Source organism: Pogoniulus pusillus, chromosome 25 (genome assembly GCF_015220805.1).
Source record: "Pogoniulus pusillus isolate bPogPus1 chromosome 25, bPogPus1.pri, whole genome shotgun sequence".
In the NCBI taxonomy this organism is placed as follows: domain Eukaryota; kingdom Metazoa; phylum Chordata; class Aves; order Piciformes; family Lybiidae; genus Pogoniulus; species Pogoniulus pusillus.
In genome coordinates this window covers 146,365-160,053 of record NC_087288.1, presented here as the reverse complement: position 1 = coordinate 160,053, position 13,689 = coordinate 146,365, and the positions used below count along the sequence as shown (strand labels likewise).

The following is a 13,689-nucleotide window of genomic DNA, read 5'->3' as shown; positions in this document are numbered from 1 at the left end:
TGGTCCTGTCTCTGGTCGGAAGCATGAAAAGCCAGGCAGAATTTTCAGAGTGGGTGATGCTGTCAGCTCCAGACAGTCCAGTCCTGTATTCCTGGCAGGAAACAGGTGACACTTCAGAAGTGGCTGCTCTGTCTCTTCTAACAGAGTGAATGAAAAGCTAAACAAAACAATCCCAACCAGTCAGGATGAATGTGTGTATTCTTAAAAAGGCTTCTCGTGTGCTCACTCTTACTTTGGTTCAGCATCTCTGCACCCCACCTGGGCTGTTTCCAAACAGACAAATCATCACCTTGGTTCCTGCCCATCTTCTAAATAAATCCGTTAAGTGAGGAGTCATAACCCACAGGTTATGCCCATAAATATGGAACTCAACAGTTGGAGGCAATTGCTCCTTGTGGCTGTAAATGCATTTTGAAAGCAAATTGAGTCACATGAAAATTGTATCTTGGGAATATAAGCTTAGTTCACTTTTCATTTATATTTAAATGTCATTTATGCTCAGAAAATTACTTCAAAGATAATTTCATTTTCTCAGCTGTGATTCATTACCTCATTCACAAGCTCAAGACCTCTCCCTTCAATGCCAACGAATTAAAGAGATCTGCAGTGCTGAGCCTTATTAAAGCTTTTGAGGAGCTGCCTCAGGGCAGTGATGTAGATTATTGTGTTGCTGAAGGCTTCTGTGAACAACTGAATCAAAGTACTGCTGTTTGAGAAGCTGGGAGGCAAATTCTTACAGGGTCAGTGGCAGCATTTTGTGCTTCTTGTCTGAGATATGTTATGTCCTCAAAATTAGAAGGCTTTTCTTCTTAGTGAAAAGGAAGGACAGGGAACTGCTTGGAAGAGACCAGCACAGATCCACAAAGATAATTAAGGGAGTGGCATGTCTCCCTTTGTGAGGAAAGGCTGAGGGAGCTGGGTCTCTTCAGCACGGAGAAAAGGAGACTCATTTGACTTCAGTCATGTTTATAAAGGGTTTATAAAGCGGTGAGTGTTGGGAGGGTGGAGCCAGAGTCTGCTCGGTATTGCCCAGTGGCAGAACAAGGGGCAGTGGGTGCAAGCTGGAGCATAGGAGGTTCCATGTGAAGGTAAGGAAAAGCTTTTCTCTTGGAAGGTGACAGAGCCCTGGAACAGGCTGCCCAAAGAGGTCGTGGAGTCTCCTTCTCTGGAGGTGTTCAGAACCTTCCTTGGATGTCTTCCATTGTGTCCTACTCTGAGTGACTCTGCTCTGGCACAGGGGTGGACTCGATCTTCCTGTGGTTCTGTGATTTCCTTTTCACTGCTTTTAAGTCATTTATAGGGAGGATTGTCTTGGACAGTAACATCTTAGTGCTCCGGCAAGACTGGATTTTGGTTTTGTACCCGTCCTCTGTACGGACACCTTCCACGTTGAGTTGTTTATCTTGGCACCTTCATGCTTGAGCAAAATGCAGTGGTTGCAGTTTAACAGAAGTTTAGGTGCAAGGAGGCTTCCGGATTCTCTATTTCAGGGAGCAGTCCAGCTGACATGGAGCCTAAGCACCAGCTGTCTCCACTGAAGGGGTCCTGTGGGCATGGCTCTCAGCTGGTTTTCAGCACAGTCTGTGTCCTGTGTTGGACAGTTGGAAGATAGTTCCATGCTGATTTGCACAGGATTGACACTCCTGTAGCAGTAACACACCTGTAGTTGTGTGCAGCTGTGAAATCATTTGTGACTGGGTGTACCGAGAGAGAGCCACCCACTTCATGGAGAAAGGCACTCAGGTGATGCACCTGGAAACTGCAATGAGGAGGGGAAATGTGTTCAGTTAGAAGGCACAGGAGAGGAATTCCTTTCACAATTTTGAGTAGCTCGTGAGATTAAGAGGCTGGTACTGCAAAGCTGTGTGTGTTCGAGGGTGTCCTTGTCTCTGTCTTTGCTTGCCTGATGCCATAGGGGGTGTGTGGGCTGTGATGATGCAGCAGAGTGAGGGGTGGGGGCAGCCTCCCTTGCAAGGGTGCTTGCAGCCCTGCACGTTTGAAGGACCTGAGAATTCTTGGAGGGGATTAAAACACACTGCAGACTGCGATCGTGGGAGGTGCTCCAGGAGAAGAAGAGCTGTGTTTTTCCTCTAGCTGCTGCAGAACGGCATTAATTCTCGTGTCAGCAGCTCCCCCTGTGTCTCCTCTGCTGTCTCTAAATCCCTCAAGAGTAGATCAAGGAAGTGCTGAGTAGCCCCAGCTGGAGTTGAGAGCTGTCCCTATAAAGTGAGTGTGTAGGAGTGGCAGAGCGTGGACTGTGCCTTGCGTGCGGTGTGCTGTTGGCAAAGGCAATAGGCAGAGCGGCGCTGGGCTGAAGGCGCTCTCGGTTGTCTGTGCTGCCCCCCTGTGTTTGCTCGTGGGTACTGCAGTTGTGTAGCGGCTGCGGTGTGGCGCCGGTGCTCAGTGCTGCCACCGTGTGTTTGCTTGTCCACACTGCAGTTCCTCAGCCGCGGCGGTTCCCCCTTTCCCTGCCTCGTCTCTAAAGGCCGTGCACGATTGAAGTGGCTGAAAGCTGAGGGGAGGAGAGGAGAGGAGGGGAAGGTGAGAGGTGGGAGGGAGAGCTGAGAACTGGTTTGGATTTGTAAGTATTGGAGCGAGGAATTAAAAGCGGCAGGCAGGGGGGGCGGGCCGGCGCTCGGGGGGGCGGGCCGGCGCTCGGGGGGGCGGGCCGGCGCTCGGGGGGGCGGGCCGGCGCTCGGGGGGGCGGGCCGGCGCTCGGGGGGGCGGGCCGGCGCTCGGGGGGGCGGGCCGGCGCTCGGGGGGGCGGGCCGGCGCTCGGGGGGCGGGCCGGCGCTCGGGGGGGCGGGCCGGCGCTCGGGGGGGCGGGCCGGCGCTCGGGGGGGCGGGCCGGCGCTCGGGGGGGGCGGGCCGGCGCTCGGGGGGGCGGGCCGGCGCTCGGGGGGGCGGGCCGGCGCTCGGGGGGGCGGGCCGGCGCTCGGGGGGGCGGGCCGGCGCTCGGGGGGGCGGGCCGGCGCTCGGGGGGGCGGGCCGGCGCTCGGGGGGGCGGGCCGGCGCTCGGGGGGGCGGGCCGGCGCTGGGGGGGGCGGGCCGGCGCTGGGGGGGGCGGGCCGGCGCGGGGGGGGGCGGGCCGGCGCTGGGGGGGGCGGGCCGGCGCTGGGGGGGGCGGGCCGGCGCTCGGGAAGGCGGGCCGCTCGGGCTCCGCAGTCGGACGCATGCGGCAGTGGGAGCGGGGCGGAGCATCGCGGGCGGAGCCGCAGGGAGCGGCAGTGGCGCTGAGCAGGCTGCAGCGGAATGGCGGCGAGCACAGAGCGGCAGGCAGGCGGGCAGGGCGTTTCGGGCCAGAGGGAAGCCTCCCGCGTTCCCCGGCAGAGCTGCGTTCTTTGTCTCTCGCAGCAGAGGAGTTTGGGCAGGTGAGTTGCTCGGCAGCGGCGCCGCATCTGAGACGCGTTTTAGCGCAGCTGCCGTAAGTAGCCTTTGCGGCGCTGTCTGCACGTGTGCGGGGGTCTGGAGGCATCTGTAGGTACCCTTAGGGGCCTGGAGGGCTCTCTGGGTGTCTGTGGAGGTGGTTAGGGGTCTGTAGAGGTGTGTGTGGTGCTGTAGGTGTCTCAAAAGGCTGTGAAGGTCTTGAGGTGCCTTGCAAAGGTCTCGAGGTGTCTGTAGGGGTCTGCAGGGTTCTCTGGCAGTCTGTAGAGGTCTGTGGGGGTCTCTAGGGGCCTCTTAAAGACATGCAGGGGTCTGCAGGGCTCTATGGAAAGGTCGGGAGGGGTCCCTAGAGGTCTCTAGGAGGCTGGAGGGGTGTGCAAGTGTCTGTAGCATTCAGCAGGTGTGTGGAGGTTTCTGTTCTGGGCCCGCAGGTGTCTGCAGGCATCTTGTAAAGGTCTGCAGGGGTCTGTGGAGCTCTGTCAGGCATCTGTTAAGTGTCTGCAGGAATCCATTGAAGGTGTGGAGGGGGCTGCAGGGCTCTGCAGAGGAGGCTGTGGCTGTGTGTAGACGTCTTAGGGGTGTGAAGAGTTTGCAGGGGTCTGTAAGGGTCTGCAGAGCCCTTGGAAAGGTCTGAAGTTGTCTGTAGGAGTCTGGAGATGTCTCTAGGGCACTGCAGGGCTCTGCAGGGGTCTGCTGCTGCGGGAGGAGTGGGCTGGCGGAGCCACGCCCCCCGGGCTGCGGAGCCACGCCCCCTCCCTGGCCTTGCTTGCCTGGCTCTGGTTGCTGCCTCTTTATTTGCATAACCACACCCCCTGCCCTCTTGCTCTCTAGTCCCCGCCCCTTTCTTTCTGAGCCACGCCCCCTTCCCTGTTCTGTCTGGTCCCCGCCCCTTTTCTTTAGCCACGCCCCCTCAGTGCAATGCCTATTCCCCGCCGCCTCCATAGCCATGCCCTCTCCCCATGCTGTGTCTAGTCCCCGCCCCGCCATGGCCACGCCCTCTCCCCCATGCTGTGTCTAGTCCCCGCCCTCTCCATAGCCACGCTCTCTCCCCATGCTGTGTCTAGTCCCCGCCCATCCATAGCCACGCCCTCTCCCCCATGCTGCGCCTGGCCCCGCCCCCTCGGCTCCGCCCCCACCCCCCAGTAACTAATTATATGGTGACAGATTTGGAGCTTCCTTTGGAGGAGTTCAGGAGGTGGCTGCTGATTGGTGGATTGTGATGGGTGTGGTCTGCTGCTTGTTCTGCCTCCCTCGTTTGCATACATTTCAATATCAGGCTCTGCCTTTGAGTACCTTGGAGATGTGTTGGGGGTTGGGGAGGGGTTACCGGGAGGGTCAGCAGCTGATTGGTGGATCCTGTGGGGGCTGTGGGCATGGTCACCCCTGTGCCCCGCCCCCTCATTTGCATAAACGAAGGCAGGGTCCACCTGGCGGAGTTTGGTGCTTTATTGGGGGGGGGGAACTGGTTAGGACGGGGAGGGTCAGCAGCTGATTGGTGCATCCTCTGGCGTGGGCGGGGCCTGCCCCTGCCCCGCCCCTCCGAAGCGCTCGATGGTCTCCAGCACAGCCCCAGCAGCTCCAGGAAGGAGGAGACCTCCCCCCGCAGGCCTCCAGCCCCCCGGGAGACCCAGAGCCTATGGGGGGAGGGCTCAGGGACCCCCAGACCCGCCCACTGGCCTCCCAGAGACCCCCACTCACCTCCTTGTATGCCCCCACTAACCCCCAGCCCCTCCCCGTCCCCGCCCAGCGCCCCCCAGTGCCCACTCAGGCCCTCAGCTTGTCCCTGCAGCACTGCAGCCTGGCCTGGGGGCGCTGCTGAGGCCTCCCCTCGGGCCGGGCTGGGGGCTGCAGGCCTGGGCCCAGCGCCCTCAGTGCCACCTGTGCTAGGCCAGCAGGCAGCGGCAGCAGCACCTCCCTGGCAGGGCAGGTCAAGGAGCTTCGGGGGAGGGACCCCAGCACCCCCCAGCGTCCCCCCAGTCCCCTCCCACTGCTCCCAGTCCCCCCCCAGGCACCCCTGGGACTCTCTACGGCACCCACAGACCCTTCCCCACCCCCCCAGCCACCTCTGACCCCCGTCAAAACCTCACCCGGGGACCCCCATGGCACCCCCAGACCCTCCCTCTGCTCCACTGCCCCCTCCCCCCAGCCACCTCGGACCCTTCCCAAGGCGCCCCCAAACCCCCCCAACCCCGGGGCCGCCTACAACACCCCCAGACCCTCCCCCTACCCCCTTCAGCCACTTCGGCCCCCCCCCCAAATCCCCCTGCGACCCCCCCAAGCGCCCCTGGCAACCACTGACTCATCCCCAGACCCTCCCCCCACTGCTCGCCCCCCCCCAGCCACCTCATCCCCCCCCCCCGGGACTCCTCAAACCCCCCTGGGGCCCCCCCGAAGCCCCTCTGGGACTCTCCAAAACCCCCCAGCCCCTTCCCCCGCCCTCCCCGAGCCCTCTCGGACCCCTCCCGGGACCCCCCAACTCCGCCTAAGACCCCCCCGGGGCTGGGTACAGCCGCAGCAGCTCGCTCCGCGCCGCCATCTTGCCTCCGTGCCGTCACTTCCGGCTGGCAGGCGACGCTCTGGGCTCTCCTCTCGCTGGTCAAAGCCGCTCTAGGCCTCCGAGGTCCTCCAGGCGCCACTGCGAGCGGCTCCGGGCCAAAGCAATGTCTGTGCTCAGCTGCAGGGATGGATTTGCCTGCACTCAAGCTGCTGCTGCCAGAGCCCCTCCGTGTCAATCTGTGCTGCCGTTGGGTTCTGCAGCTCTCTCCAGCAAGCATGGCATGAGCTGAAGGAGCAGCAGGAGCAGCATGGCCGTTCCCCAGGCAGCAGGAGGGTTCAGCCCAGCACCAGCTCATGCGGGAGGAGCAGATGCTGAGGAACATCCCCCACGAGACGCAGGTGGCCAAAGAGGCTGGGTCAGGTAAGGCTTTGTGTGGAGTTTGTGCTCCTTCTGGCAGTCAGGTGCACCGGTTCTGAGGAGTAGAAGCATGGAGTGGTTGCTGTTGGAGAAGAGCTTCCAAATCATCCAGGGCAGCCCTTAAGGCAGCACTGCCAGGTCACCCCTAAAGCATGTCCCTGAGCAGCACAGCTGTAGGACTTTGCCTCCCTCCAGGTAGCTGCAGCCAGCAGTGAGCTCACTGATCAGACTCTCTGCTCCTCAAGACTGAGGTTGGGAGGGATTTGCTGTAGCTTCAGCAAACATTGGCTTCCCACCCCCAGGGAGCCTTCTGGAAAGTGAGTGAACCATATTTTTGTCATTTTGGTGTCATATTTGGGCAGTGACTGTCAGGTAATAATAGGATTTAGTTGGCACAGAACTTCAGTGTTTCCTGGCTTATCTGGCAGTCATTTCTCATTTCTTACAATACATTATTTAAAACAATTTCCAGATCCCCTAGATTTGTCTCTTGTTCAAGGACAATTTTTGCTTTTAAGCAAGGTAGTATGGCAAGAAGAGGAAAAAAATGCTGAAGACCTTGTAAGGTACAGATTCAAACTGATTCCTCGCATGAGATGATCTATTTGTGTCTAAACATGGCATTAGTTTCCCCCTTTGCTGCTTTAGCAAGCTTTCCATGGGAAAAAGAAAGTCCTTCCCGAGGGCAGGGTCATCTGTAGTCCATCTTGAGTGCTCTGTTGAGATGAGTTCATCTCAGTACTGTTTCCTCAAGTGTCAGGTTCAGCTGGAGCAAAGTTCATTGAACCTTTAGAAATTAGAAACCCTCACTTTGGAGTTTTCCAGTTGATTTTCTGGAGCTGCTCTCTCTGAGGTGTGTTTGTCAGTAAGGAAATACTGTGACTGCTCAGCTTTCGTTTCACATCCAACACAACAGTGGCATAATCAGACCATTGTCAATCTCCTGTGAAGAAGGTGTAAATGGCAATTTTCTGTGTTACCAGCTGTGGTGTGCTGCCTGACTCTGTTGCTTTGTCAGGAGAATATGAGTAGAGAAACAAGAAAAGAGGACTCCATTGTGCTTCCTGAGCTGTCTGTAAATGTGGAGTGTTGTCCAGATGTGTAGTTTTGATACTAATATAATAATCTGTGTAACACAGGATAATGGAATGGTGTGGATTGAGAGAGCTTTAGAGATCCTCTGGCTCCAACCCCCTTGCTATGGGCAAAGGCACCTTACACTAGAGCAGGTTGCTCAAGACCCCATCCAACCTGTCCTTGATCATCTTGGAGAGAGCATCCATGACTGTCCTGGGCAACCTGTTCTAGTGTTTCACCACTCTTACTGTCAAGAATGTCTTCCTAATCTCCTGTCTAAGTCTCCCCTCTCTCAGCTTCAATCCGTTCCCTCTCATACTGTCACTACAAGCCCTTGTAAGAAGTCCCTCCTGAGCTTTCTTGTAGGCCCTCTTTAGGTACTGGAAGGCTGCTCTAAGGTCTTCCCAGAGCCTTCTCCATCCAGGTGTGTTTACCAAATCATTATCTGTTGTCACATAACCCTCTTAACTCGTAAGAGTTTAATCACCATTTGCAGTGTTTTAATTCTGTCTTCCAAGTTGTGTTAGCAATTTTTTTCTGAATATGAGATTGACAAGACCTTGGGCATTAAAGGGCCGGAGGACGTGGCAAAGCTGGGGAGTAAAGAACACAACAACCAGTGCAGAGGAATTGTAATGAGATACTCAAAGGAATGGGAGGTGAGTAAAGACTCCATGCACATTCTGCTGTGTTTTTTACTGTATGTGTGAAGAAGTTTTTCATCTGAGGTGAACTTGGTTGTTCTGTCAACTTGTTTACTTGCTTACATCCCGTGTCTACAGCTACCTTGCTTCTCAGTGGTGATCCTGAATGGGGAACAAAAAGGACAGCTTTGTGGCTCAGAACAGGGAGACTGCTCTGATGTCGAGAGGTTCCTTTAAGGTAGCCTGAAGCTCAAAGTGTCTAACTAGATACATGGAACATCTGGCTGATAGGTGGAACGAGTTCTCTCTTTCCTCATGTCTTCCTTTGCGTAGAAAATGGAAAGTAAGATCTGACTTTGGTTTTCAAATGGAGCAGATAAAGGAAATGCACATTAGCCTTCCTGCTTTTATGTTCCCCACTTTTTAGTCTGTTGATTGCCATAGTGCATTGTATACAAATATTTCCAGTGCCTGTGTTTCTGGAACAGCAGAAGCTCTAGCACCTAATTCTGTATCAGAATAGATGTGGATAAACCCTCAGCCTTCCAAGAGTATTCATTTAAACCTTGCATCCCATGAGTGTAGTGAGAGAGAGAACACTGGCCTGTGCAGACCCTTGCGGTTGGGAAGCTGTTCCAAGCAGATGGGTGTATAGGGTTAACACTCCAGGGGGAGTAACCCTGAACCTGACCCTAGGGGTCTTGGCCCCTCCCCAGGGGTGGGCCACCCTCCAGGGGATGGTTAGCCCACTCCCCCCGCTTCCTGTGCTATAAAAGAGAGGGGCTTCCTGCTTCTCTCTCTCTCTTGGCTCCCTCTGGACACAGGCACTCTGCATACCAGCACACCCCGTGGCAGCCACGAGGCAGAGACACCATCACATCACTGGGGTTGTATTTATCCCTTTTTGTATTCTGCTGTTTTCCCTTCCCTATCCTTTGTAAACTTCCCTACCTCCAATACCTTTCTAAGTTATTGTTAAACTTTCCCTTTTAACTTCCAAATCCAGGGAGATTGATTTATTTGGGTGTGCTTATCTCTCTCTCTCCCTATATCTAATCCCTATCTGTGGGAAAGGAGGGGGAAGAGGGGAGGGCACTCTGTAAATTGTTATTGAGTCTATCAAATTTATTAGAGTCTGTGGGAACTTGCATTAGAACCCAAGACAATGGGTTAGGTATTTTCTTGAGACACACAGGGGTTTTTCTTTTTCCTCCCCTAACTCTGAGTCATATTAATCGTGCATAGAACTGTGATGCTCCATATTTTTCTCTGTAGCAGTGGGGACAGAATAAAGACCTCCAGGGATAATCTAATCCAAGCCCCTTGCCAGAGAAGGTTCACTTAGAGCAAGTTGCATAGACCAGTGTACAGGCTGGTTTTGAATAACTAGAGATAAAGTCTCCACCACTTACCCTGTTTCAGTGCTCTGTTGCCCTCCAAGTAAAGCAGTTCCTCCTCATTCTTAGGTGGAACTTCCTGTGCTCGTGTCTGTGCCTGTTATCTTTTGTCCTGTTGCTGGGCTCCACTGAAAAAAGACTGGGCTCATCCTTCTGATGCCCAGCCTTTATGTATCTATGAGCATGGATTAAAATCCCTGGTCCTTCTTCTCCTGGCTAAAAAACTCCAAGTCTCTCAGCCTTTCTTTGTGAGACAGACTTGATAGTTCCCTAATGATTTTTGTTCTCCTTTGCTGTTCCTTCTCAAGCAGTTGCCTATTCCTGAACTGGACACTGCTCCAGATGTGGCCTTTTACTAGGGCAGAGTAGAGGGGGAGAACTGCCCTTGGCCTGCTTGGAACTGTTCTTGATGCACCCCAGGATGCCATTGGTCTTCTTGGCCACGAGGGCACATGGTCATCCTGTTGTCCACCAGGACTGCCAGATGTTTTTCCACTGAGCTGCCTTCCAGCAGATCAGTCCCCATGTGTACTGGCACCTGGTGTTATTCCTGCCCAGGTGCAGTACCCTACCCTTGCCCTTTTGAACTTCATAAGGTTACTCTCTGCCAGACTTTCCAGCCTGCCCAGGTCATGCCAGATGGCAGCACAGCCTGATGGGCTGTAAGCCCCCCTTCACAGTGCTCATTCTTCAGGTTTTCATGAGCACGAGCTGGTCTGCCTTATCACAATCCTCTGTATGTTCTCTAGTCCTGCTCTGTTCCTTTGGATTGAAATGATTCCTTCTCTGAGTTATCACTGGCCTCTTGGCCGTGGGAGCATTTTGAAGTTATGGCCAGTGCCCACAGAAACTACAGCTGCCTTTGCTGGGATAGCTGTGGCCTAAGTTTGAGTGAGTGGCTGCATGAAAAGCACAGTTTATTTTTTCAACTATACAATTCCTCTACACTCTGAAATGTTGTGTTTCAAAGATACCATTGATGATTCTTTGTTCTTAGAACTAAATAGAGAAAAGGTTACTCTGCTTCATGTTTGATGTTCCATAGCTGTTCCTTTTTCACTTGCTGTATCTGTAGCCACTGCTGTTTGTGCAGTGCTGGTGCTTAGGATAGTGACTGGAGTTTGGATTAATGCATAGTAATGTGTGCATGTGCCTGGGTGTGCTTCCACATGCATCTGTTTTAGGTTAGGAATAAAGATTAAATTAGTTTAAGTGACTTGTTTGTGATTTGGCTGATAATAAATTCAAATCTTTTGGGACAGTGTTAAGAGGAATTCACAACATTTCTACTGGAGATAGAGTTTGTTTTCTGTCTGGATTTTCTAGCAAATGAAAACTATGAAAGGTTCCTTCATGGTGTGAGGTCTTCCAGTGCTGAGGGCAGACATAATACTGTGACTTTGTGGGTCCTTGTACTGATCAGGCCTCGTCTTTGGATCTTCATAGTGGAATGTCACAGTGGCTTGAAGATCAGGATCCAAACATCTATTTCAGGACCCCAGGTGTTATGTGGAAATATAGAGATGACAGAATGAATTTGCTTTGTTTCCACTTTCCTAACTTGACTTCCAGGATGGTGTGTGTCAGTAAGCATCAGGACAGGTGTCTCTGGGCTTGACTGTTTGGAAAGCTAGTTTGATAGCTGTCAGACTAGCAAGGGAGTACCACCTGGCCAAGCAAATCCCATAGCTGGCTTATTACTCATGAGTGGTTCTATTCAGTGCCAATGGACATGACCATAATCTGTCCTGAGAATAGGGACTAGCACCTGTCCCAGCCTTGTCACAGCTTTGGGAAGGCAAAGAAGGTAGCTGGCCTTGAACTAGTTTTTGTGACTTGTGGCATATCAATTTCTCTCAGCATTTCTTTGTCTTCGAATTCCATCCTGCTTTCATAGGACTGAAAGCTGATAGACTGTGTTCTGGATCTTGGTTCTGCAAGGAGAAGTTCTAAAAATAGAAACAAGAGCACTGCAATCAAAAGCAATGTTCAGACATTTGAACCTTGGCTGAACCTTGAGTGGCCCACCATTTCTATCTGCTGAATGAGCCAGAAGATCCACCACTTCAGTCTAGCAGTGTGGAACACATTTGCATGTTGCGTCACCTTAGTTCTAAACAGTGATGCTCGTGGTTTCTTTCTTGGCTTACTTTTGCCTCTTCACATGGGCTGTTTGGAACCATTGTCAGGCTAAAATATTTGACAGTGATTTTGCATTGATCTGGGGCAAACACTGCACTTAAAAATCAAGCTGTTTTGCATAAGAAATATTGGGAGTTGGTCATGCTGTTTAATGTCGAGATACCTTTCAATCTGTGCATTCGTTTCTCAACAGTTCAATGCCACAAGATTGGGACAGTGGATTGATTTTAAAAGTGACTATAAAACTCTCTCCTGAATTCATGGAGTCTGTCTGGTAAGTTGACTTACAAGGATTCATAGATGTTTTTTCTGAATTTGGAATGCTAAGGAGGCTTCAGTGATTGTGATCACGTGCTGGTGCACAGCTCTAGAGAGCTGCTTTGAAACAAGCCAAAATCTGATCCATAGCAGACAAGGTAATGAAGGGGATGTGAAATGTCTTGATGTCAGGTGAGGGAGTTAAACTAGGTCAGTTATCCTTCTTCAGGGTGGTAGAGCTTTTCAAAAGAGAGTATGGCAGTACTGCTTGCAGTGAGCCCTGAAGTCTCACTGCTCCATGTCAGTTTAAAAGCACTTCTGATCTGTTCCTTGCTTGCTTTAGGAAATTCTATTATCTCTGCATTTTTTATGTTCTCCACACCATTAGCTACAAATGTGCAAACTATCCAAACTCAGTTTGGTTCCAAATCTCTTCTTCAAACCTGCATTTAGAGGCTGGGAATCTGCTGTGCTGTTTTACTTGGCAACATCGTTTGACAGCTGTCTTGGGCTCCTGCTGCAGAGCTAAGTAAAGATTGAGTGTTGTGGCAATGCATTCAAGATGACTGTTGGCATACCAAAATATTGGACAACCTTATAGCTTAAGGGTAATCACACTGGCCCACAGAGTAAAGAAATAGCTATGTTGAGTCCCTCAGGTGTTAGAATGACAAGGTGAATTTCAGGAAGAGGTTTGGCAGCATACGTGCTGACAAAAAGCCATCACAAAGCAAGTGATGTGCATATAAAATGTTAGTGATGTTCTTTAATATTAGTTTTACTAATAACTTGCATAGTTAGCTACATAGAGTTATGCTGAAGGATTGGCATAACATACAGATGTCTTTGGAGCCTTTGTTAGAGGGTTGAAGTGCCAGTGACTTGTCAATGAGCACTGAAAAGTCTGTGGGAAGGGAGCAGATGTTTCACCAACTTAGCTGAAGAAACCCTGCATAATGCTAAAGCTCAGAGTGGTGAGACACTTTCCTTTCCTACACTTAGTGGCACCTTAAATCCTCTGTAACTTGCATCTGCCAAGGACTATGTAAAAAACAAAGGTGACTCGAGCTAGCTGCAGGGTCTCTCTGCAGCCCAGTCGTTTCTTTGCATTTTCTTTCTTCTTCTCCCTTGGCAATTTCTAGTCTTTCACCCAGCTCACAGAGGTCACCTCCTCTAATGATTGCTTTGGATACAAACTCTAACATACAAATTGATCTGGAATCTTTGCAGTATGAGACTTCAGGAAGTGTGTAAGCTGACAACCTCTTCTGCTTCCTGACACTGTTAGTTTTCTATGGAGTCTTGTGATGAATTTTTTTGTAAGTCTGTTGATAAAAAGAGGGTTTTCTGGAAAGCCTTCCAAGTGTTGGAGGGGCATGTTCCATTGCCATTGCCAGCTTGCTTTCCAGTAGAACAGGAGGTGGAACCACTGGTGTTTGCGTAGTGGATGGAGGAGGGGAATGGCAAAGCCACCTGAGACACTTGTCTCAAGGCTGAGGGAGATATTTCTTAGAGGAATTGCAGATGCATTTGATTGATTTCTGTCTTGACTGTAACCTGGTGACTGTATTGGCAGGTCTGACTCCAGTCCTGTCATATGTTTCTTCTTTTTGTTTTCTTCTGCCTGTGGCAGTAGAATGCTGCTCTTAGGCCCAGGAAAAACTCATTGATTGTAGCAATGCCTGTGAGCATGACAACTGTTAATTTTGCAGTTAAAATAGATGAAGAATTTTGTCTTCAGTCTTAATCAGCTAAAACTACCTGTTCAGCTTAATTATTTGTCTCTCTGAAGCATGCGGCTCTGAAATGATCTCAGGATTTCTAGCTTCTAAACAGTCCTTCCTCAGCCTTCTTGGAGGTCCCCTGCAGCTAC

General features: G+C 52.1%; 1 protein-coding gene across 39 annotated transcripts in view; it reads left to right on the top strand.

Annotated features, from left to right (window-relative positions):
• Nucleotides 1-3,154: 3,154 nt before the first annotated feature.
• The window catches only part of LOC135186459 (isoleucine--tRNA ligase, cytoplasmic-like), a 52,853-nt gene continuing 42,318 nt past the window's right edge, over nt 3,155-13,689 (top strand). For 13 of the 39 annotated variants that reach the window (XR_010306917.1, XR_010306915.1, XR_010306910.1 and 10 more), the window contains exons 1-2: nt 3,155-3,371; nt 11,752-11,832. Coding sequence is in view for 1 of the 39 variants with exons in the window: in XM_064164089.1 (XP_064020159.1) it covers nt 3,253-3,371; nt 11,752-11,832 (200 nt within the window). In the remaining 38 variants the exon portion in view is untranslated. Of the gene's footprint in view, nt 3,425-6,058; nt 6,302-7,437; nt 8,035-11,751; nt 11,833-13,689 lie in introns of all 39 variants that reach the window. The other 26 variants (XR_010306933.1, XR_010306931.1, XR_010306943.1 and 23 more) reach the window with 9 other exon arrangements.